This window comes from Lissotriton vulgaris, chromosome 1_1, assembly GCF_964263255.1.
Source record: "Lissotriton vulgaris chromosome 1_1, aLisVul1.2, whole genome shotgun sequence".
Taxonomy (NCBI): domain Eukaryota; kingdom Metazoa; phylum Chordata; class Amphibia; order Caudata; family Salamandridae; genus Lissotriton; species Lissotriton vulgaris.
Window position 1 is genome coordinate 1,997,425,514 of NC_141685.1, and position 25,610 is coordinate 1,997,451,123.

Below are 25,610 nucleotides of genomic sequence, written 5' to 3' on the forward strand. Positions count from 1 at the left end.
TACAACATTAGTGTTTCTTTTATGTACGTATTAGGGTATGCAAAAATGTAAATGTCTGGTATGGCGGCAAAGTAGAGAAATGTCTCGTTTTCAGAACTTCAGGACCATTAAATACCACATTTCACAAAACCCTAGCTCCCCTCCTCCATTCAGTTCTCCGCCCATTCTCCACCCACTACCATATTCATTGCAATGGACCAAAACAAACCATATTTGGTTTGACTACCATTTGGTTTAAATTGTGTGACCAATATCCAACATAATGGTATTAAAGTACATATTTGAAGGAACATATCGGAATCGTTGTGAATTTCCCTATGCAGTTCAGGTATGATTTGATTTATCCACTTATAAAGCGCGCGATTGCCCGAAGGCGTCTTGGCGCTAAGGCAGATAGCAAGCCTCAGAGATGGAAAACCCCCCTAACAGTCAACCATAAAAAGCTAAGTTTTCACTGCCTTTCTAAACGCGCCGAGCGATGGACTTTCTTTTATGCTAAGTGGCAGCCGGTTCCATGCCCGAGCTGTATGTACCAAGTAACTTTTACCTCCCCAATTGGTGCGTCTGAATTTCGGGATACTAATTTGTTTCAGTTGCCTTGATCTAAGCAGCCTGAATGGTTCCTACAATTTCAGGTTAGTTCGCAGAAACTGTGAGCCTGAGCCCTGAACAGCCTTGTATGCCAGGCACAGTGATTTGAAACATACTCTTTTTGCAACTGGAAGCCAATGTAGGAGTTTTAATTTGGATGTAATTGGCTCATATTTGGGGATGCCAAGCACTAACCTCGCAGCTGCATTCTGCAGGCTTAACTTGGATAAAATTTGTTTTCTGGCACCAGCGTACAAAGCATTTCCATAATCTAACCTAGACAATGCCAAGGCCGTCACCGCTGTTTTTTGGATATCGTCTGGTATATAAGGCAATAGTTTCTTTATCATCTTTAGGATAAACCAAACTGAGGATACAAGTTTGCTTGTGCATCAAAAGAAAGTTTAATGTCATGGGTCATGCCCAAATTCTTTACTTTGTCTACCGGGTCTGGGCAGCTTCCCAGGCTGTCCGGCCACCAGGCTGGGGACCAAATATTAGCATTGCCTCCCAGCACCAACACTTCACTCTTGTCACCGTTCAACTTCAAACAGTTGTCCGTAATCCACTGACTGACCTGTGACATACAATGTTTGAATTTGTCTGCTGTCTCATTCACCTCCTTACTGATAGACACCACTAGCTGGGTGTCGTTGGCATAGGACACTGGGGTGAAACCACATTCCCTTACGATTTTTGCCAGAGGTGCTACATATTGGTTAAAAAGGGTAGGGCTTAAGGCGGACCCCTGAGGTACCCCACATGGTGAACTAAATGATTTGGACTTTGCCTCTCCCAGCTCAACTGAGAAGGTTCTATTCCCAAGGTATGAGGCAAAGAGGGCTATTGCAGAGTCATGGACCCTTACTTCTGCAAGGCGGGCCAGGAGTGTCTCATGGCTGACCGTGTCGAAGGCTGCCGATAGGTCTAATAACACTAAGGCGGCCTTCCCTCCATCGGCTAGCAGCCTCCTGAGTTCTTCGACCGCCGTCAACAGAGCTGTTTCCGTGCCATGTCCCTCCCGGAATCCATATTGAGAATGATCTAACCAGCTACCCTCTGCTAGATACCGGACCAGCTGTTTGTTTAGTAATTTCTCTAGGATTTTCGCAGCAAATGGGATCCTGGCTATGGGTCTGTAGCTGCTGGGCTCCTCATTATCCAAGTTTGTTTTTTTCAGGAGCGTCCTTATTGATATACGTTTCCAAACATCTGGGAAAATCCCAGACGTTATAATTTGTGTGAAACTTCACCAGAAGGGAGCTGAGTAGTTCTGGGAAGAGCTGCATTACTTTAGGCGGACAGGGGTCCATTGGACTGCCTGAACTGATAGAGTTCACTTCCTTTATAATTTTCTCTAATGTTGGTGAGGAAAATTGGAACATTGGAGTCTGCGGCAACCCCTCCGCGGCTTTTGTTGGGCCGGAGATGACCAGATCTGCATTATTTGAAAGATGACTCGAGTTAAAAACCAAGGAGACATTATTCACAAAGAATTCACCCAGTGTATTACAAAAATCCGATGTTATTGTCTCTGAGCTGTCCTTGTATCCTTGTATCCCTTGTACCCTTGTATCCTTGTATCCCTGACCACAAGGTAACCTTGTGGTCAGATGAGAGAACATGATCACAGTATTGAGACACAGAAGAGATGTCACCATACTGATGATCTATCTGAATTAAATGGATAAAGAACTGACAGTTCTGTCTTAAAGTAGTATAGATTTGTATTTGCATGGGTCTCATAATTGTGGGGTTTCCGGTTATCCATAGCTATCTGCTAGACCTCTATCCACAGATCCCTTACTTTTTTTTAATTTAACATATTTTATTAAAACCAAACCTGTCACATTCAGATTTACAGTTGCATATATTCCATTATACATAATGCAGTTATGTCAACATTTATCATACACATTGTGTTAGATCATCTATTCATGTTTCGTGATTCCCCCTTTTTTGACAGTTCCATTTCTGCCGTTGGCGAAATACAAAATTCCCTTCGATAGGCATTCCATCTTTCCCATTTTTTGGGACTGCCTCTGGATTTATAGACCTCTTTTTCCAGCAATCATACATCTATCCATTTCCGCTAGCCAGCCTATTGTCAATGGTCGATCTTCTGCTCCCCACTTCATAGCGATTGCTCTCTTCACCAATGTGTAGCCTAGGGTGGCTAATTGCTGTTCTATGTCCGTTAAATCAGTGGCCTCCCAAATATTTAGAATCCCAGTTAGTGGCGTCAACTAATCTGTTTCACCAGCGCGTCTCAACTTCTCTGTGGCCTTCTCCCACAGGGGTCTTATCTGGGGGCAGTTCCAAAGAATATGATAAAATATTGCCTCTTGGTTACATCCACGCAGGCATAGTGCGCCCTGCCTTGTTCCCATTTTAGCTAGGATCACTCAAGTGAGGTATGTACGATGCTGAACTGTTAGTTGAATCAATCTAAAGCGAAGGTTTATGGCTGCCTCTCTTGGGCACATCAATGCCGCCTGCCAGTCATCCTCATCAATAGATCCTAAATCCGCCTGCCAGCGGTTTCTGAGAGTGGGTAAAGGGTCTTGCAAATTGTTACACAATTACCGGTCCTCCAAGGGAGACGATTCTGATAGTGTTGTTAAGTCGAGGAGTGCTGTTTTATTAGCATGGCGAATCTGTAGATATATAAATGCCTCCCCTTGTGCTAGTTCGTGTTTCACTTGCAAGTCTTTGAATGTGAGAATCTTACCTTTGTGTATGAGACTTCCTATGCTGGATATTCCAATGGTGTCCCATTTGTCAAATCCCATATGGTGACAGAGCAACTCTAGCTGTTGAGGACCATAAGGGTGTGGCTTTCGTCAATATTCCCGTCCAGCCCAGACGCTTGCTTGCCTGATGCCAAATGGTGATCGTTTGAGCCATCGGGTCCAAATACCTCCCTTTACGAACCTTGGTGTATAGGGCCCCAAGATAACCCTCTCGTCCCATCTGATATCTTTCTAACTTATATGCTGGGTTCATAAGATGGCCATATAGCCAATGGTTAATTGCCAACAGTTGTGATGCCCAGTAATATAGCTGTATATCTGGAAGAGCGATCCCCCGTCATACCACCCCTTTGTCAACTTCTCCAGGGCTATCAGCGGTGCCCCTCTATCCCACAATAATGTGCGTACCTCCCCCTCAACGCTATTAAAATATGCGTTGGGGATCCTGTATGGGCAATTCTGAAGCATATAAAAGAATCGCGGTAGAGGCAGCATTTTACATGGGGCCGCTCGACCCCCTAACGACCATGGTAGCCACATCCAATGTTTGACGTTCTCACAGAGCCTGTTTACGGGGACTGCTAAGTTCTTGTCATTAAAAAGTTTGGGGTTGGGTGTAATGAAGATCCCCAAATACCTAAACCCTTCAGAGACCACTGCAAGCTCACAACCCCGGGGCAATCTAGGTGTGGTGCCATGCAAAACAAATAACACCGACTTAGTCCAATTAATAGCATATCCTGAATATTTGTCGAAATTTGTGAATATATTTAGTAGGCTGTGTATTGAGGCATAAGGGGATTCTAAGAAGATCTGGAGGTCATCTGCATACAACAAAATCCTATCCTCATTGTCTTCCTCCCATTTCAGCCCCCAAAGAGCCACGTCATGTCTCACCCAGGATGCCAGTGATGGCGGTGGTTCCAGTACACCTTTGGAGGTTGGAGATACCAGTCTTTCCATAACTTGTCTACTGCCTTCTGTAGACAGGCGTGTAAGATATGAAGCCACAAACTTGTAGATGAAAGTTCAGGTTTTATTCAGAAGTAAGATCCCATCCACAGGTGGACATCCAGCCAGCATCAATGTATGATAGCAACTGCTTAGTGATCAAAGGATAACATTCCATATGAGAATCCAGTGCCTCATAAGTAAGATCCCATCCACAGGTGGACATCCAGCCAGCATCAATGTATGATAGCAACTGCTTAGTGATCAAAGGATAACATTCCATATGAGAATCCAGTGCCTCATAAGTAAGATCCCATCCACAGGTGGACATCCAGCCAGCATCAATGTATGATAGCAACTGCTTAGTGATCAAAGGATAACATTCCATATGAGAATCCAGTGCCTCATGACATCAGCGCAGCTATGTCATGAGGCACAGACACACAGAGCCAGGATGCCACAAGGCGCTCCCCCAGGTAGTCATCACCCATCTCTAGACTACAGCAAACCTCCCAACATCTGTCAAAGTGCCATCATCACACCGGACTCCTTCTCAGAGGTTCAGTTTCAGTGTAGCTATTCCGGCCCTGGCGCAAATTAGTTACCCCGTCATGTCCTAGATATTTAGGATATGATCCCAATGTTTTAGTCTTTGTCTTGGAGCTAAGTGATGATAGATTTGAGGCTACTGAAATTGTTAGCCTCCTGCATCCAGCTGGCCTAGCGGGCCATTTAGCATGTACACGTTCATGCAGTTGTATTGCAAGTTCTAGTTGATATAGCATTATGGGGATCTGTCCGGTTCTGTTCAGATTTCGGACTGCAATTGTTTCAACTACAAACCCCTACCCCACCCAGAGCTAACAGATGAATTGCTACTAGGTGGAGGAGGCCATCTAGGAGAGGTGGAGATCAGAGGCATGTTCTCTCCTGCTAGGCCCAGCTCCACATCAAACTGTTGGACCTGCGAATCATCCATTTGGGACTGAAAGACTTCCTGCCACCTGTCAAAGCAAGGTTTTTACAGGTGCTCACGGCCAACATCAACCCCATGTGGTACTGCCACAAATGGGGTACATGACCCCACCACGCCCTATGTCAGAAGGCACTACACGGCTGAAAGTGGCTCTATCCCCGATTTTTCGGGTGGTGCGCCATATGGAGGAAACACTAAATGCCAGGGCGTACAAACATAGCCATCGGCGCCTAGTGGATCATGAATGGCAGCTGCATCCTGACGTGGCATGCAGTAGCTTCTGCAAATGGGCAGAACCTCGCGTGATTTGTTCGCCACGCCAAGAGTATGCAATGTCAGTATTTTTGCCCGTGTGATTTGCCAAGGCAGCTGTCTTTCAGATATGTATTCCACCTAGAGTGGAGCTTGGGACTGCTGTACACCTACCCACTGCTGCCAGTCCGGCCCCAATTACTTAAAAAAGTAGGGACTGATTGGGCCCAAGTCATCCTGGTGGCATCAGATAAGACCAGGTGAATGTGGTACCTGAAACTCCTGGGCAGGAGCATCTCTCTTCCGATCAGGCTGCCTCTTTGGGAGGATCTTCTGTTGTAGCAACAGGGCAGTTGGGCCTGTGCAATCTTCACCTACATGCTTGGAGATTTCGAGACAATAGTTGCCTGCAATAGTCCACCTTCTCGAAGTTGTCAATTTCATTCTGGCAACCAGGCTTCCCTCCATGAAATCTGTATCCCGCTTTGGTTGTGACAAGTTTGTGGTTTGGTGCAAAACTCAGCAGATTAACCAGCGTCCAGCAAACTGTCAGGTTTTGCTTTATGCGTTGTCGCTAGCCCATCCGGGACTTGCTGTGAGCTTCTTTATTTAAACATCTTTTTGATGTCGTTTTTGAAAGGTTTCCAGCATGTTTCAACCCACACATTTAATCATGCCTCAGTGGAACCTTAACTTAGTTTCAAGTTACTAGTGTGTACTAAATTTGAACTGCTACACATCTATCCTTTCCGATGTCTCGCTATAAAGACAGGTTTCCTCATCACCAGATCATTGGTGTGTTGGGTGAGTGAGCTTCAAGCCCTCTTTGCTAACCCACTGTACACAACATTTTTCCCTGACATACAGAAGTTGAGAACTCAATCCTTCTTTCTCCCCAAAGTGACAATTCCTTTTCACACTGGGCAAAGCATCACCCGGCATTATTTGCTGAACCTCGCTTCTCTAAGAAGTAGGAGAGACTCCATCAGCTTGATCCCCAAAGAGCTCTTAACCTTCTACATTGATTGTACCAGGGAAGATTGTGTGGCCGATCTGCACTCCAGTGAATCCAACACAGAGCTGAAGGGCAAAACAGTGCAGTAATTGACAATTTCTTACTGGATTGTTCTTTGCTACTTACTGAAGCAGCCCCCAGATGGCTTGCAGGCGTATTCCTCTAGAGCTAAGGCTGCTACCATGCGATAGCTCACACACTGACTTCTGGACATTTGCCAGACTGCTACATGGGCATTACTTCATACATTCATGAAGCATTACTGTCTGGACCGCCAGGTCTGATTAGAGGGGCATTTTGCCCACTCAGTCCTGCAGTACTTTTTGGTCTGAGACAGTTCACTGACCCACCACCTGGGAGGCAATGTTTTGGTATCTATTTAAAAGGTGATAAATCTGTGGGTAGAAGTGCCCATCAGAAGAACAAGTTAAGTACCTTCGGTAACACATTTTCTGGTGGATAATTTATCTAGCCCGAGATTTATCAGCAACCCTCCCTCCTTCCTGTTTTGGGAACTGGACTCTTTTTCCACTTCAGGTCCGGAGTCTAAGGATTTGCACATTTGCCAAAGCCAGTCTGCTGTTGTGCTCTGCCTCTGAAGGTGTGGGCAGTCTAGAAAGCGACTATGAGTGGTTCATATACATGGCTGTGCACATGACTTCCACAGTGGAGCAACATTGGTGCGGAGCCACAAAGCCCCACCAGTCAGCATGCAGAGGTATTGCTTCCAGTTTTTCAATTCTGTCCAATACCTGGGGAATATTCAAAAGGCGAGGAATCTGCAGTTAGAGTATCCACCTAAAAGAGGTAAGTTGTTCATCAGACTCTGAGTGGTGTGAACCAGTCCTCAAGTTGACTTCTACTTTAAAATAGGCACTCCAGCATGTAAATAAGATGCTAGTGTTGGTCCCTGATATAAATGTGCTCACTCCGTATAAACAAAGTTGGCAGAGATTTCGTAGTGTCAAGACTTTATTATTTATGGAAATAGAGGTGGCGCAATCAATCTTAGAAGGTTTGAAGTGATAGGCAGATGGTTGTATGATCTTTGTTCATAGAGATCCTAGTGACTTAGCCGTACAGCCCCATTTCGATTTAGTGGTACAGGTGTGAACTGAGGAAGAGCCAGATTATGAAAGTTGTAGGAGATGTACTACGTGAAGAAAAGCTTGGTAAAAAGACTTCTCAAGAAACCAGTGTCTTCAGTAAAACATGCTGATTTATTTCCATACTACGGACATTGAGGAATCGGGTATGGTGCAACATTTGAATGTTCAACCGACAAAAAGGTGCCATATATATACAAATATTGAACATTCAAAACCCGCCCCTCCCCACAAGCAAGCTTGTTATTAACTGAGAGCGCTACATATGAAACTGACACGAGCGCCACATAACCTGTCATTGTGTCGGTCTCACAACGGCGCTGCATTACAAATAAAAATACAAATGCATGTGCTGAAGAAAAGAATTGCGGTCTCGTGCATTCAACAAAAGTGGTTTACATTGCTGGGGATCAAGATGTTATCTCTTTGTTTTCCAGCCCTCTATGTTTCTCTTTACTATTCCTATACAGAAATAACCTTTCATCTAGTACTGCATGAGAGAATAAGATATATTAAAATGGGCATTACAAGTTTATTTCTGGGAGACTGACAGATATTTTTTTTTATCTTGTATGAACTTAAAGTTTGATGGGCAGTTAATATTGTTCCAGATAAAACATTCTTGAAACCTAAATGTAATCTGTTTTCTTACTTCACAGTGGTCTGCCTGGATCCCGGTTTGTCAAACTGTGCAACTTATATAGTAACCGTATTAATTAATGGAGATGATGCAGCCAATATTAAACCGAAGACCAAACTTGGTGAGTATGCATTTCAGACTGGTATATTGTGACTTTAATCCTAGTTTTTATTTTTTTTGCAGTATACATTTTTATTGCCATTTAAATTAGGGTATAGAAACAATGCCACAACACCTCTCCCCCGCTCTTCTTGCAACCACTGCAAGAAAAGTAATCATGTAGCCTCTCATGGGGGCCTAACATTCGGGCACATTAGGTCGGCATCGCCGCCTAAGTCTGCAAATAGTCTGCTAGCTTATTGTCTCTCCAGCACTTCTGCATCTAGCACTCTTCAGCCTCTGCCCAGTCAGCCATTTCTTTCTATGATCTCATTGTTACCAGGATCTTTATTATCGCAGGTGCCTAACTGAAGATATATTTCACATGGTGTCTAACTCATGGCACTTTATTTGCTTTCTTTGTGTGTATTTACAGTAACTTTCACAATAGTTTTTGATGTAGGTATAGATTTTTTGTGAACGCTCTGTAGATGATCATATAAAAATTGGAATGCCACAAATTATGGCCCGAAAAGATTGGACGACAGTGAAAACGCAGTGTTGTTGGGAAATCCTTTGGACGATGTGCCTAGTATTCCCTCAATCAGCATTTGTATAGCTCAGCATTGTCACCATGTAGGCGTGGGAGTAGGGACGACCGTGACACCGAGTTGTGGCTTTATTTTTATAACCCTGGCAGGCTTAGACATTAACGTCTTTCTGTTCCTAAGAGTCAGTCTCTCACGGGCGAACACGCTGGGGTCCGTGGCGATGGTCTGCTTCTTCCTTTCCTTGGTCGTGGAAGGGGTTGTGGTGGTTAGGTCTCTCCTGTATCTCAAGTGGGGGTGGGCTCTCCACGTCCTTAGGCTCCGGTGCATGAAAGGAAACCAAAAGAAAGGGAGCCGTTAGGGTTCAGGCCTCAATGAGGTTGCACCAGGGGGTCCGGGGTAGGTGAGGGAAACCCAGTGTAACGTGCCTCTTTTATCTACAGTGCTCGGCGTGCGTGTGAGGTAGGGGAAGACTAGGAAGGATTAGGGGTAGGAACGGGAGAGCGGATGGGAAAGGAGCACAACACAGGGTAGACACGAACAGGGTCTATATGCACAATCTACACGCTTTCGCTGCGTCTCCCCAGCCAAGCCGCCCAACGCCGCCGTACCTGTGAAAGCCACACTCCTCCTTCGGGAGCGTGGCACGGCGGTCCGCAGGGTCGTTGGCCTCCTGGCTTCTCTCCGCCTTCCGTCTCTCCGTGATGTTCCTCCGGGTTTGTTTTCTCCACGCGCTTCTCCTTGTCGCCTCCGTCCTCCGTTCCTCTCGCTTCCGCCTTTCTCTCCTCCTCCTCCGGGGTGCTCGCACACCCGACAAACAGGACTTCCCTGCTTTTCTCCAATCCCGTCGCTCTCACGTCACTCGGGGGCGGGTCCTCCTTCTCCTCTGAGTACGCCCAGTTAAAGGAGCCGCTGATGTGGTCATCCTCCGGTTTGCTCCGTCCTTCGTCCCACTGACCTGACTGGAAGGAAGGAGTCGATGGGAGGTCAGCAGTGCGAGGGTTCCACCAGTCGGGTGAGGTAGGCGCCCCCACCTCGTTACACACCACTAGGGGTATTTGGGTGCTGGAGGTTCTGAGTCTCCGTCGAAAAAGCCAGGCCTTGAATTGCTTTCTGGAGTCTGCCAGGGAGGGTGCTGTGCGGAGGTGGAAGGGCAGGTCGTTCCAGGTCTTGGCAGCGATGTAGGAGGAGTGGCTTCCTCTGCGGCTGCGATGGATGCAGTGTGTGTCCAGCGGCAGATGGAAGTTCAGTTGATGATGTAGTAGGGTCATTGGTTGTATAGACCTTTGTGTGTGTGAGTTTGGGTGTTGAACTGGCCTTTTTTCTGGATGGGTAGCCAGTGGAGGTTTTTGGGGGTAGCGGGTGATATGAGTGCGTTTGGGGAGGTCGAGGATGAATCTGGCAGTGGTGGTCTGTATGGTCTGGAGTCTTTTGAGGAGCTGGATGTAAGTTCCGACATAGAGGGTATTGTCGTAGTCGAGGCATCTAGTTACCAGGGCCTGTGTAATGGTCTTTCTGGTGAAGATTAGGGTCCATCTGAAGTTTCTGGAGAGCATGCGAGGAGTGTGGAAGCAGGAGGAGGTGACTTTTAACTTGTCGTTTCATGGTTAGTTGGCATTCGAGGATGATGCTGCGGTTTTTGCTTGGTCTGTAGATGTGGGTGTTGGTACAAGTTCCGTTGGCCACCAACTGTGGTCCCATGTGGAGGTGTTCTTCCTGAAGATCAGTACTTCTGTTTTGTCTGAGTTGAGTTTAAGGCATCTGTCTTACATCCATTTGCCTACCTTCTCATGGCATTGTATGGGGTCCTCTGTGAACAAGTGGATGAATTGGGTGTTGTCAGTGTAGTTGACCATGTAGAGTCCATGGGATATGATGACGTCTGTGAGGTGGAGGTCATGTAGATGTTGAACAGGGTGGGGCTAAGGTATGATCCTTGGGGTACGCCGCATATGATGATCTTGGGTGCAGATGTGAGGGAAAGTACACAGATGTCCTGTGAGCGTCCTGAAAGGAAAGAGACGATCTACTTGAGGGCGTTTCACTGTATGCCAATGTGGCAGAGTCTGTTGCCAAGAGTCTGGTGGGAGACTGTTTAACACAGCTGAGAGGTCGAGGAGGATCATGGCCACTGTTTATCCGCGATCGAGGAGGGTTCAGATGTCTTCTGTTGTGGCAATCAGCGTGGTCTCCATACCGTTGTTGGTACGGAATCCTGATTGTGATGATTAGAGTAAGTGGTTTAGGTCCAGGTATTTATTGAGTTGTTGGTTGATTTCTTTTGTACTTTGGATGGTTAGGGGAGCAGGGAGATCGGTTGGTAGTTTTTGAGGTCGCTGGGGTCAGCAGAGGGCCGCTGCGTGCTTCCATCCATCTGGGAAGGTTGCTGTGGAGATGGAGGTGTTGCTGATGCTGCTGAGTTCTGTGCTGATAGGGTTGGCTCGGAGGTTGAATAGGTTGTGGGAGCAGGGGTGGGTGGGTGAGTGCTCCAGAGTGGATGAAGGACATGATGGCTGTGGTAGTTTGAGTGGTGATCAGAGACCATGTGGTTATCGTTCAGCTGTTTGCTGGTTGGTTGAGGTTGTCGAGACTGGGTGGTGGGTTGGGGTCGAAGTTTTATAGATAGTGGAAGTCTTGTTGTGGAAGCAGTCTAAGAGGGTGGCGCAGGGTTCTTGGGTGGGGTGGATAGTGTTCTCTGTGGTTTTCTGGTTGGAAAAATCCTACACCATTTGGAGAGTTCTTTCATGTGGTTGGCCGCGGTGTGGCTGTAGTCTGTGATTGCTGCTTTCTTGGCTTCTTTTATGTAGATGGTAGTTGCTGATGGCTGCTTTGTGGGTGACCCGGTCTTTGAGATTCTTAGTGACGCTCCATCACTTCTCGAGTCCGTAGCAGTTGCGGTTGGTGGTTCTGTGCTCTGGGGTGAACCATCTTGCTTGTAAGGATGCTTTGTTGGCTTTAGCTGGTTTTAGTCGGGTGACTGTCGACGCCTTTGATGATCCAAACGGTGAAGTTCTGAACATCCTGGTCAAGGTCTGCTGCAGTTTAGGGTTTGGTGCCAAGGGCTTGCACCCATTGGGGACTCCATTACTTTGCCCCATCTTCAGTGGGTAGCTCTGTGGTACTTGAAGCTGGTGCACTGGGCATCGGAGATAAAGTGGACAATGGCATGGTCGTTTCAGGTGAGTTCTGTGATATGGGTGAATTTGATTCTGTCTCTGGAGGTAAAGATCAGGCCGAGTGTGTGTCCCTCTTGGTGCCCCGTTGGTGGAGGCTGATGTTGAGGTCCTCCAGTAAGGAGGTGGAGTTGGCATTGTCGACATGGAAATTGAGTTGGCTGAGAAGACCGTAATGGAGGGAGCCAAGGGGTGTGATGAGGTTGGAGATGGCGTTGCAGAAGGCCAGTCAGGGTCCCGGGGGTCTGTAAGCAGGATTTGCCTATTATTGTGTCTTGGAAAACCTCAACTTCTGACTACAGACCGATGCCATGAGAGACGTTGGATCGTCGTTAGTGATGGTGCATGGAATCCCCTCCTTGAGGAGCGATGGCGCTGCCCCGCTGTGTTTGTTTGTTCAGTCCCGGTGCATCATCTTGTATCTGTCAGGGGGTGGTGGTGGTGGTGGTGGTGGTGGTGGTGGTGGCGGCGATGCCAGGGATGCCAGGGTCCAGGAAGGCATGAACTATGTTTCTGGGATGTAGGCGACATCCGAGGAGAGGGTGGTGATTATTTCACAGATTTCCGTGGCGCTCTTTCAGGATGCATTGGAGTGGTTTTTTGTTGGTGTCATCCTCTGTGCAGGGGCGGCAGCTGAAGAGTCCTTTGGTTGATTGTGGGAAGGACCTGAATCAGTTGTTCTCCAGCATTGGGGTGTCTTTCATAGATTCACATCCTTGAATATTCCCCGTCAGTACATGACATAGTATTGAAAAATCACATATATAAAAATGTCATAGGAGTAATAAAATTGAATTTAATAATAGAATGCTTGAAAGTACCATAGAACATTATTAACACATAAGGAAGCATTGAGGGAGAATCACGTTACTGGCATATCCATGTTATGTCAAAATTCCAGCCAACCAGGCTGTCTCACCCTCTAGAACCTTCTCCTCAGAAGCTCAGGCCCTCAGATTTTCTACCGCACGTTGTGTGAAGGGAGTCTCCCTGAGCTCTGCTCAGTTTTTTCTTCAAAATTGCTACATTCTGCAAGTATTTTTACTTTTCTTCAAAGAAGTCTTTATTTTCAACTCTGCTTTACCTGTGGAAAGGTTTGCCCTTTTTCTAAGGACCCTCACAATAGTCCCTTCTTTTTCTGAACTTAAGGTGAGGAGTCGCAGGTTCGGTGGAACCCTTTTCTCAAAGGACCTTTGAGAACAGAGAGGCCTGTCTCCTTCTGTGGCTACAGGAGTTGTAGACTTTCTGACACCCCTGTCTCTGACATGGAGAGTGTTTGTTCTGGACATGCTAACTCCTTCCATGCTCATGACGAGCTGAGCTCGTCATGAGCCACGGCGCTCCGGTGCTCATGACGAGCTCAGCTCGTCATGAGCTGTGGAACGCTCGCATGCGGGGATAATTCCCCTGCTGTGCTGAGCGTTCCATGGGAACGGGTGTGGTCATGACAAGCTCAGCTCGTCACGAGCATGCGGGCGCCGTGCGCGCCCCCCCCCCAGCACCGCGGGAAAATAACCCCCGCAGCGAAGGGGTTAAAAATTCAGCAATTAATTTGACTATCGACTTTATCCAACAATGGACTTTGTCGAGGACGGAATGCTTTGTCGAGGACGGAATGCTTTGTCGACGGTTGGCTTTGTCGACGGTTGGCTTTGTCGACGGTTGGCTTTGTCGACGGTTGGCTTCGTCGACGGTTGGCGTTGGCGCTAGTTAGCTGGGTTGACGCAGATGGCCTTGTTTATGGCTGGCCTCGTTTATGGCTGGCCTCATCGACGGTTGACCCAGTCAACAGTTGGATTAGTCGAAGGTTAACCTAGTTGCCAGTTGGCTATATGCACAGTGCTTTTCTAGCCTATTTATTAGTCGTAAACTGCTTTTCCGCTACATCAATGTGATGGTGTAATGGCTCCTTACTCAACGCCATCATTTCTTGGACTGGCAAAAAACTTAGCCAGATTCTCAGCCTCTGGTTTCTTAAGACCAGAATTATGTTTTTCTGACGGCGAGGCTGCCATGTCTTGTTCCTTGGTGAAGTTATACCCTCTCTTACACCTGAATCTCCATTACATTACATTCCGGTGGATATTGGAGGATCAAACCTACTCATGGAGAGAGTGGCGACTCGCTGTCATCTTACCCTCGTCACGAGGAAAGAAGCAAACCGTTTTTCTCTTTGATTTTACAATTTACTACGGACCCAAGTTTGTTCAGTTCCTCTGATACCTTTTATTTGACGAGAGGTCTTTGACTCTGTCGGAGCCCAACATCTGCGCTGGCGGTTCTTTCACGCCTCGAACACAAATTTAAAACGCCAGACAATTCACCTGCTTGTCTTGTCTCTCAACTACAACCTGACTCCTCTTTTGCTCGGGCGGCCCAGCGATGTCCTCGCAATTCCGCCTCTCCTTTGACGTTTTTCTCCCGGGGAGATCAATGCTTCGTATTATTGGGGGAAAAAGTTCTCCACAATGGCTGCTACCACAATTTCAGCAGGCAACTCTTTAGCCATTTTAGCCAGGTTCGACTGCCTGAGGTAGTCTGGCATGTTGGCGCAGGTAGCCCTTATTCCCGATTCCTCCTCGGCTGACGCTTCAAGGATCCTGCAGAAGAATGGAAGAAGTGCATCAGAAACAATAAACCGTGCAGTGCACATTGCATCTCCCAAGTTTTTAGACAGCTCGTAGTAGCGGCAGTATTGCATTGACAAGGTTGGCAGAACGCTCAGTTTTTTCACCCAGAGGTTCAGACTGAAATAATGGACGTACCTTTTATGGGTAATTCCTCTTTGGCCAACTTGTTCAGTAGACACTATCCGTGCCTTCGGTTCTCTCCAGTACCGAAAGCAGCCCTTTTTTGGTGCCAGAGGATGCAGCTCCACATCCTCTTTTCCAAGGAGCTCCACCCAGTATCACTCCTACAATCAGAACCAACTGCATTATTCGACTCCAACTCGACTTGCCTTAGAACCCACCCTTAATCCATCCCAAAATGGCTGACTGTGGAGTTTCTTTCTTTTAATCCATTTGGTCAACGATGCCATTTATCTGTTGGGGGTTTGAATAGTTGTCGAAAGGGCCGCTCCAGAATTTGGCAAATTCCCTCTTGCTACACCTTCAAAGGGGGACCTCTACCTCCTCATCTACGCGAGTCGTTTGCACAAGTGTCTATATTGATACACACAGGGACCGTCTGAGTGGTTCCGAATATCCAACAACAGAGTGAAGGTTTACTCTCATTTCCTCATCAACAAGCAAGTCAGGAAGTAGGTGCCTGATTTTTGGGCTTTGCGCAAACTTTTCAAATGTTGTACCTCAAAAAGGTCCTGAAGTTCTACTGCCAGAACGACTTTATAATTACACTCGACCTCCAGGATGTCTTTTTTCATGTGCCAATCCTTCCACAGCACAGGAAGTGGCTACACTTTACATAGGTACAAACCTTTCCAATTCAAGGTCCTACGTTTGGACTTCGGTCCGCTCCACTTGACTTTACGTGGATCCTATCACCAGTGGCAGCCTGTCTACGTCTGCAAGGCATACAAATTTATCATTACTTAGACGACTGTATAATAATGGCTCGCTCTTATCAACAGGCAATCCAGCACACCCAGACTTGTCAGTCACTGTTTCAAAACCTGATTTAAAAAAAAAAAATCGTGACAAGTCCCAACTAGTCCTAGCTCCGATATGAACATTTCTCAGAGCATCAATCAATACAAGCCTAGCCTAGCAAAGGTGTTTGTCTCACACGAACGACAGGCCTGCATCTCCCACTTGGTGGTTCTTCTACATACAAAAAAGGTCCGTTTTCAGTAGATCCTCAAAGTCATTCCTGGCCACGGCCTCCACCTGCATCAGGTTGGTTCCCAACTACAGATTACACATGAGAACATGCTAGAGGAGCTAGCCACGCAGTGGCGACAGCTATCTGGCCCATTCAACAACAACATCTTATTTGCCTTTCGAATGAGGACACCGCTGGGCTGTTTGGCCCACAGACCCAGTGTCGTAGCAGGCCGGTCCCTCCTCGGACGCTCCACCACTCACCCTTACCAATGATGCCTCTCTGGAAGGTAAGGGAGCGCACCTTCAGGGTTTTTTCCATCAAAGGCCGATGGACGCCTCTCCAACGCACGTCGCACACTAACAACTTGGAGCTGTTCTCCAGTTTCCTGGCTCTGAAAGCCTTCCGCTTCATAGTGCGAGAGGAATCAGTGTTAGCGTGTGCAGACAATACTGTCACTATACACTATCTCAACAAACAGGAGGTACACGATAACTGTCGCCCAAACAAGCACATCACATTCGCGAATAGTCCATTCGCTATCGCGTTGATATTTCTGCAATGCATGTTCCAAGGGTCTCGAACGTCATGACGGACTCCCTCAGCGACTCCGCCTAGGACAACCACGGGTGGGATCTCCACCAACAGACCCTGGACCACATCTTATGCCTTGGGGGCCAACCAGACCTGGATCTGTGTGCGACGCCTCTTAACCGCAAATGCCTATACGATGCAATCTGGCTTCCCCACAAAAGATCGTGCGGAAATGCATTCGATGAACTAGTCAACAGGATTTGCATTCGCTTTTCCGCCGATTGTTTGTGCCTCGTCTCCAGCGGAAAATGAGGTTCGAACCCTGTCACTACCCACTCTTTCTGCTCAAAGGGCCTTGCTGACCGTGGTGCACGGGTCTCCTCCTACTACCTTGCTGCGAACCGATCACGCTTCGCCCTCTGCCTCGCCTTCTGACAGTGCAGTACGGACGGATTCACCATCCGCATTTCTCAGGCCTCCAGCTTGCGGCATGCACCTGTGCACTCACTTGTGCATTGCCTCAGACTGAAGAGAGGTTTTCTCGCGAACGCAAGAGCCCCTCCACTACTTAGATATATGAACTAAAAGGGTAAACGCTTTGGTAACTGGTGAGAGTCTGTCTGCATCAATTTCGTGTACGCTACACCAGAGCAAATCCTACCTGTTTTTTTCTCCTTATGGCAAAGTCAGCCCTTTTCTCATTTCGTCTTGAAAAGTACTGGCTGCACTTCTCGTTTTTGCCATGACTTATTCCGGTCTCTCTTTTTTCCTCCCGGATTATTGGCAAGTTCTTTTAGGGCCTCTACAGGATGTGCCCTTCCATCGGGCGTTCCCCACCTACTTGGCGCCTCAACGTCGTATTGGTCCAGCTTCTCTAAGTTCATTTGAACCAATCCATTTTCGGATTCAACTTTTTTAACATGGAAAGTTTCCCTCCTACTCGCTCTCACGTCTTCTCGACGTGTGAGTCCTATTCAAGCTTTTACCATCAAACATATTTAACTTCAACTTCCAAATGACTCTCTGGTGTTGTTCACCAATCCACTATTTAAACCACAGGTTCTATCTGACTTTCACCTTTATGAACCAGTCATCCTATGAAACTTTCTTTCCAAACCCCCACTCTTCAGCTGAGCGCACTCTACATTCTTTAGATTTTCAAATGATGTATTAAATTCTACATACAACGGACAGCTGCCTTCGCAAGCCAGACCACCTTTCTTGTGTATGAGCGGATGCGTTTAGTGCATCCAGTGACCAAACAAACCATTGCCCCATGGTTTAACATCCGCTATCTCTTTTGTCATACAAAGATGGGCAAGCCCTTGCCTACTCCGGTGAGGGCCCACTCGACAAGGGCAGTTTCATACTCCACTGCCCTATTCGCTGGAGTGCCTCCATCAGATCTGCAGAGTGGCAACGTGGTCCTGCAGACGTATGCATCACGAGGCACTACTGTCTGGAGGTAATTGACAGCGCAGACACTGCTGTGGGTCAAGCGGTACTTCGGAATTATTTCAAGTACGGTGAGCCTCTGTTGCTTCCCTACTCCTGCCATAAAAGGTTTTTGCATTTTCGCATCAGTGTACCATTAATAGTGTTTGTTTAAATATGTGATATGTTCATGCATTACAGTTGTAACCTTTTATGGATATATTGGCTATTGCTTGCTATTCTATTCAAGCATGTGAATCTATGAAAGACACCCCAATACTGGAGAAGAAAAAAAGTTACTTACCTGTAAACTGTGCTTCTCCAGTATTGGTATCTTTCATAGATTCACATGCGACCCACCCTTCCTCCCCTCAGAGGCTCTCTTCTTCATCAACTCTTTTGTCATTCTTGTGCTACGAAATTCTGAGGGCCTGAGCTTCTGAGGAGAAGGTTCTAGAGGGTGTGACAGCCTGATTGGTTGGAATTTGGACTATCATAACGACATGGATATGCCAGTAAAGTGATTCTCCCTCAATGCTTCCTTATGTGTTAATAATGTTCTATGGTACTTTCAAGCATTCTATTATTAATAAATTCTATTTTATTATTACTATGACATATATTTTTATATATGTGATTTTTTTACTACTATTTTATGTACCGTGGGACTCCCACTCCCACGACGGGGAATATTCAAGCATGTGAATCTATGAAAGGCACCAATACTGGAGAACCACAGGTTCGAGGCATGTGGGCTGCTGACATTCATATCTGTGCATAGATCGCCGCCTAGTGTTGGGTCCGGATGATTGCACATTGTTGTCCTGGAAGAGTCTTCGAAGTATCACGAGATAGGTGGCTCCTCCCCTGGACTACAGTGCGCATGGGCATCGCCTCCATCCTCAGATTGTTTTTTCCGCCATTGGGTTCGGATGTGTTTCGGTTCCCTCTGTCGGAATCGATAGTTGTTTAACTTTCCTTACTTGAGACCAAAAGGTCTTTAGGATTCGCGTCGGTATTGTCCATCGTTCGGGTTTGTTTATTCATCGGCTCCGAACACTTGCTGCCCTTCCGCGTGCTGTCGGCGCTGACGGGCCTACACGACGCTCCAGACTACTTCAACATGGAACGAACTCCGTTTAAAAGGTGCCCGGTGTGCACCTCAAAGTATTCACACCTCGACGTGCACCCAGTGTGCAACAAATGTTTGTCGCCGGACCACGATGAGGCCAGGTGTATGGCCTGCTCCAAGTTCCGGTGTAAGAAGACTCTCAAGCTTCGTCGGGCCGCAAGACTCCAGGCCCAGTTATCAGCGCCCCCGCCAGCCAACATCTTTGAAGAAGACGTTGATGACGACACCGTCCTACAAGTTTCGGACTCCAACCCAGCGTCAGAGGATGAAAACTACGACGCGGGAGACGAGGAGTTTGAGGAAGTCGTCGAGGAGGTAGGGGACGACGACGGGGCCATTGCCACCGTGGAGGATAGCTCAGAGGAGGAGCATCCTCAGACTGACTCAGGGGTCAATCCCCATTATACGGCCCAGGTCGAGGGATCGCCTTCGGGCCTTACCCAAGACCTCAATACTCGTCCCACGGCCCGCCTCCGGGCCCGGCCACGGACATTGGTGATGCGCCACTCCCGGTACACAAACCGAAAGTGAAACCATCAGGGTCCGCACCATCAGTATCGAAACCGAAAGTGCAAGTCCCACTGGTGGGATCAAAGGCTCCAAAGGCCTCGGCGCCGAAGAAAGACAAGATGGCCGCCGAGATCAAGAGCCACGCCAAAATGGCCGACCCGAAGACCCTGGTGTCGTAGCCGAAGGCAAAAACGCCCGACGCGGCTGCGTCGGCGCCGAAGCTGGTCGAAGCTCTGAAGAGCCGCGTCGACGCCAAGAAGGTCGATGACCCTAAGAGGGCCTCCAAGAAGCGTCAAGATGAGCCCAGGGCGCTCGCTGCACCGATCCCAGTCGACAAGGCGAAAGGAGGTGCTGTGTCGACGCCGAAGACTGCGCCTTTGGACGCCGAACCAACTCCGGACTCGGAGGACTCGCTCGAGCCAGTCCAGCCCTCCCCGTCCTTGACCAAGAAGGTCGTGGAGTCCCTTCAACGTATTCGGATGGAAGACGTGGCTCTCGGCCCGAAAGATGTGGCGCCGAAGCCTCCACAGAAACCGGCGAAGGCGCAGCCGCCAATTCACTTCACGCTGCCGCCGAAGACGACGCCGAAGGCTTTCGCTCCAAGACATGGGGCCGGGGTGCCCCTGAAGCTGGTGTCTACGCCTAAACCATCCTTGGTGGTGCCGAAGCCACGGCGCCAACCACTGACGGACGAGGAGCGTCGAGAGGTTGTCATCGACGCCAACACAGGCAAGCTCTCTCTCCTTAAGAGAAAGATCACCCCGGAGCCGGTGTTGGAGCATTTTTATATTCCACTCAAAAAGAAGTCGGACTCTGCGGGTACTTCTGCCCCTATGGAGCCTGCGTCTCCACAAGGTCTGGGACTCTCACCCATTCACTCTAACGCTGGGGAGGGTGACGAGGACGAGGAGGAGGAGTACACTTATCCAGCGTACTCGGATCCAGAGGAGGTCAATGAGCCATGGTCTGCTGGAGGCGATCCTGAGTACCCTCAGACAGGACACGAGCCGCAGCTTTTTGCTGCAAAGACTTAACCAACAGAGGACTCTGCAGCATTTAACGCATTGATTGAGAGAGCTGCGGCCAACCATGATGTCGACCTCCACGCCGACCCCGTGGATGTCGATTTTCTTTTTGACACTTTCTCAGTGGCTGAAAAAACCGTCAAGACATTGCCCATGCTCAAGGGTGTGCTAAAGCATGCGCCAGAGGTTTTCAGGGAGCCCACCCGGGCAAGAGTCATCAATCCTCGCATTGATAAAAAATACAAGGCGGCGCCCACTGACCCAACATACATCAAGGGACAGTTGCCACTAGACTCTTTGGTTGTCTCCAACGCACGTAAAAGAGCCACTTCACAGACCACGGGTGATGCTCCTCTCCCTGACAAAGAATCAAAGGTGTTTGAGACATCAGGGAAACGTATTGCTGCGCAGGCAGCCAATATATGGCGCATATCAAACACGCAGGCGCTACTTGCACGCTACGATAGGGCGCACTATGACACCCTAGAAACACTTCTACAACACTTGCCAGAGCAGTATAAAGAGGGTGCAGAAATGCTGATTCAGGTGGGTAAACTCATTACCAATGCCTCCATCAAATGTGCTCTAGATGTGGCTGATACCGCCTCGCGAGCCATCAATACTAGTGTTCTGCTACGCAGGCATGCATGGCTCAGAATATCAGGCTTTAAACCAGACATTCAGACCACCATCCTCAACCACACAGTAAATCCAGACCACCTGCTTGGACCTGAAGTAGATGCCACACTCGAAAAAATGAAGAAGGACACTGACACCGCTAAATCTATGGGTGCCCTTCAGTCCCAGCAGTTTCGGGGTGGTTCCTTTCGCCGCTCCAATAACAGAGGCACCTTAAGGGGCCAAGCGTCACAGTCCACACAATTCTATAAGACTAACACCCAATCCTCATATACCAACAAGGGTAGGGGTGGATACCGTGGCAACAACGTCAAGGGCAGAGGACGTGGGAATAACAGCTCCAGGTCCTCCACCGCCAGCAAACAGTGACGGCTTGTCACTGCCCCCCGACCACACAACACCGGTCGGGGGGAGACTCCAGCAGTTCCTGCCCGTGTGGAAGTCCATCACCACGGACAGGTGGGTCAAATCTCTTATTCAGTACGGTTATTGTCTGGAACTCACTTCCATCCCACCAAACATACCTCCAAAGAACCGTCCTATGTCCGGCGAGCACTTGCACTTGTTGCAGCAGGAAGTTCAAGTCATGCTGCAAAAAGGGGCAATAGAGCTCGTACCACTGCAAGAAAGGGGAACAGGGGTTTACTCCCTGTACTTTCTAATCCCAAAGAAGGACGGATCCCTCAGACCCATCCTAGACCTCAGACCACTCAACATGTACATTCTGTCAGAGCATTTTCACATGCTTACTCTGCAACAGGTTCTCCCACTGCTTCAGCAAGGGGACTTCCTGGCAACTCTAGACCTCAAGGATGCATATTTTCACATTCCCCTGCATCCTTCACACAGAAAGTATCTAAGGTTCACCATTCAAAACCAGCACTACCAGTTCAAGGTGCTGCCCTTTGGGGTCACCACGGCGCCAAGGGTCTTCACCAAGTGCCTGGCGACGGTAGCGGCGCATCTAAGACGTCAGAACATCCACGTATACCCCTATCTGGACGACTGGCTCATTCAAGCAAAGTCGCACGCACAGTGCGCCGACCACGTGTCCCAAACCATTCACCTTCTGCACGATCTGGGATTCTCACTGAATTACCCAAAGTCCCATCTCCAGCCCGCCCACATACGGCAGTATCTGGGCGCGACCATAGACACTCTGGCAGCCACAGCACAGCCGAATTCAGTGAGGATCAACAGCATTCTGTCGCTAATTCAGAAATTCAGGCCTCAACACTCACTTCCAGCACGAGTGTTCATGCAGTTGATAGGCATGATGGCCTCCTGCATCTCCATTGTCCCGCACGCGAGACTACATATGCGTCCGCTTCAGGAGTGCTTGGCACGTCAGTGGACTCAGGCTCACGGGCAGTTGAAAGACCTAGTGTTGGTGAGCGGTCGGGCATACAACTCTCTGCATTGGTGGAATCCACAAAACCTTTGCAAGGGCCGACCGTTCCAGGAGCCTGTGCCACAGATTATCCTGACGACGGACGCTTCTCTCCAGGGATGGGGAGCGCATGTACTCCACTACACAGTGCAGGGACTATGGACACTACAGCAAAGGAAGATGCACATCAATGTATTGGAACTGATGGCAATCTTCATGGCCTTGAAGGCGTTCAAAGTACATCTGTGCAACAAGGTCGTGTTGATCCGGACGGACAACATGACGGCCATGTACTACATTCAAAAACAGGGAGGGACACACTCTCCACAGCTGTCTCATCTGGCTCAGAGCATGTGGAAGTGGGCCATTCAGAGGAACATCTTCCTCATGGCAGAGCACCTCCCAGGCAAGGACAACCAGATGGCGGACCTGCTCAGCAGGCACAGCCACCAGATGCACGAATGGGAGATACATCCATCAGTACTCCAGCAGTACTTTCAAACATGGGGTCATCCAGAAATAGACCTGTTCGCCACAAGGGAGAACGCAAAATGCCAAAGCTTCGCCGCCAGATTCCCACACCCGCAATCGCAGGGCAATGCGATATGGATGAACTGGTCCGGCAAATTTGCGTACGCTTTTCCCCCAGCTCCCCTGATACCGCTGGTGGCACGCAAGGTCAGGCAGCACTCTATGACCCTCGTCCTGGTTGCTCCAACGTGGGCTCGCCAACCATGGTACACCACGTTTCTGGAACTGTCCGTGGTACCGCATCAAAGGCTTCGTCTCACACCCAGCCTTTTGACGCAGAGCCATGGCGAAATTCAGCACCCAGATCCGCAACAGCTCAACCTGGCGATCTGGCTCCTGAAGTCTTAGAGTTCGGCTACCTTAACCTTCCGCCGAATTGTATGGACATCATTCGGGAGGGACGAAAGCCCACTACTAGAGCCTGTTATGCGGCCAAATGGAAGCGGTTTGTCATTTACTGTGCAAACCACAACATCAATCCACTCGATGCTTCCATTCAAAACATCATCTGTTACCTGTTCCATCTGTACCAGTGTAATTTGGCATATACTTCCATCCGTATTCACCTGTCTGCGATGGCCGCATATCTCCAAAATAGACAGCACCTTTCACTTTTCAAGGTGCCTGCTATTAAGGCTTTTCTGGAAGGACTCAAAAGGGTCATTCCACCACGGACCCCTCCAGCTCCGGAATGGAACCTCGATGTGGTTCTTACAAGACTGATGGGTCCTCCCTTTGAGCCACTACATTCCTGCGAACTTCAGTTCTTGACTTGGAAGGTGGCTTTCCTAGTAGCAATTACTTCGCTACGGTGAGTGAGCTGCAAGCCCTCACGATCCAGGAGCCATTCTTCCAGGTTCATGCTAACAGAGTAGTGCTCCGCACTAACCCCAAATTTCTACCCAAGGTTGTGTCTCATTTCCACATAAACCAAACAATTGAGTTGCCAGTGTTTTTTCAAAATCCTGAGTCACTGGCGGAGCGGATGCTCCACACCCTTGACGTCAAGAGGGCCCTAATGTATTACATTGACAGGACCAAGGATTTTAGAAAAACTAAGCAGCTTTTTGTTGCCTTTGCGTCACACCACAAAGGTAACGCTATTTCCAAGGCTGGTATTGCTAGGTGGATCGTGAAATGTATTCAGATCTGTTATGCAAAAGCTAAGCGCACTCTTACAATTCCACCAAGAGCCCACTCCACCAGAAAGTTGGGGGCCTCTATGGCCTTCCTTGGAAACATTCCCTTAGAGGACATATGTAGAGCAGCCACATGGTCTACCACACATATATTTACAAAACATTACTGTGTAGACGTGCACTCTAAGCAGCAGGCAGCTGTAGGGCAGGCTGTTCTCAAGACACTTTTCCAAACTGCTGCAGCTGGCACGGGCGGCCGCCGCTAATGGAGGGACTGCTATGTATTCTATGCACAGATATGAATTCAGCAGCCCACATGCCTCGAACTGCAAATGCTACTTACCAGTATGCATCTGTTCTTGGCATGTAGGGCTGCTGACATTCATATCGCCCGCCCTCCTCCCCGGCGCCTGTAGCAGCTGCAGTATTCAGGTATATGCTCATAGCATGGTCATCACTCACATAGTTCACTCCATCTCGGCCACAATGGCTAAAAACAATCTGAGGATGGAGGCGATGCCCATGCGCACTGTAGTCCAGGGGAGGAGCCACCTATCTCGTGATACTTCGAAGACTCTTCCAGGACAACAATGTGCAATCATCCGGACCCAACACTAGGCGGCGATCTATGCACAGATATGAATGTCAGCAGCCCTACATGCCAAGAACAGATGCATACTGGTAAGTAGCATTTGCATTTACAGGTAAGTAACTTTTGTTCTTGTTGCAGTGTCCGATAACCAGGTGTCCTGGCACTGGCCATGGCCCTAAAATGTATCTTTTTTTTCTTCTCTGTAATATGTAGGCAACAAGTCTTTACATATCAGTTTTGAGGTAGACCGTGATCCCAAAAATATGTGGAAGGCCGTGTTTTCCAGATTTTAAAGACAAAAAGCACAAGCCGTATGCATTAGGGAGTTGGCAGCAGGGTAAATATTCCTAAATAGTTTAAAATGGGGAATGGGTTTCTCGAAAGATTAATCTTTGTGCTGGAATGGTAATAGGCATTTTACTGAAATGTTGTTTCTATGCGGATGACACTGGTTTGTACCAAGGGCTCACAAAGGGTAGGCTGATATATCCACTTTAAACCAAGATGAGCTTGACTAGTGAACATTAGTAAATGAGCTCTCCCGGATTGTGGTTGTGAAGAACAAGTTACTTACCTTCGGTAACTAGTTGTTCGAGTCGTTTTTGCTGAAGATACACATGCTGTGCATACTCCTGCCATCTAGTGTTGGGTCTGGATGTTTGCTAGTTGTTTTTCTTCAAAGAAGTCTTTCCTAGTCACCAGGTAAGGTGACTCCTCCTTTCAGTGATCGTGCGCATGGTCATTGACCCTATTGTTAGCTACATTTTCTTCCGCCATTGGGTTCGGGCATGTATTGC

The 25,610-nt window shown here is 48.2% G+C and overlaps 1 protein-coding gene across 6 annotated transcripts in view; it reads left to right on the forward strand.

The window, feature by feature from the left end:
- Positions 1 to 25,610, forward strand: part of NUDT5 (nudix hydrolase 5) — a 238,037-nt gene that overhangs the window by 128,041 nt on the left and 84,386 nt on the right. For 3 of the 6 annotated variants that reach the window (XM_086919882.1, XM_086919887.1, XM_086919888.1), the window contains one exon: positions 8,304 to 8,409. In XM_086919882.1, coding sequence (XP_086776008.1) covers positions 8,304 to 8,409 — 106 coding nt within the window. Of the gene's footprint in view, positions 1 to 8,303; positions 8,410 to 9,223; positions 9,229 to 25,610 lie in introns of all 6 variants that reach the window. The other 3 variants (XR_015295601.1, XM_086919892.1, XM_086919896.1) reach the window with 2 other exon arrangements.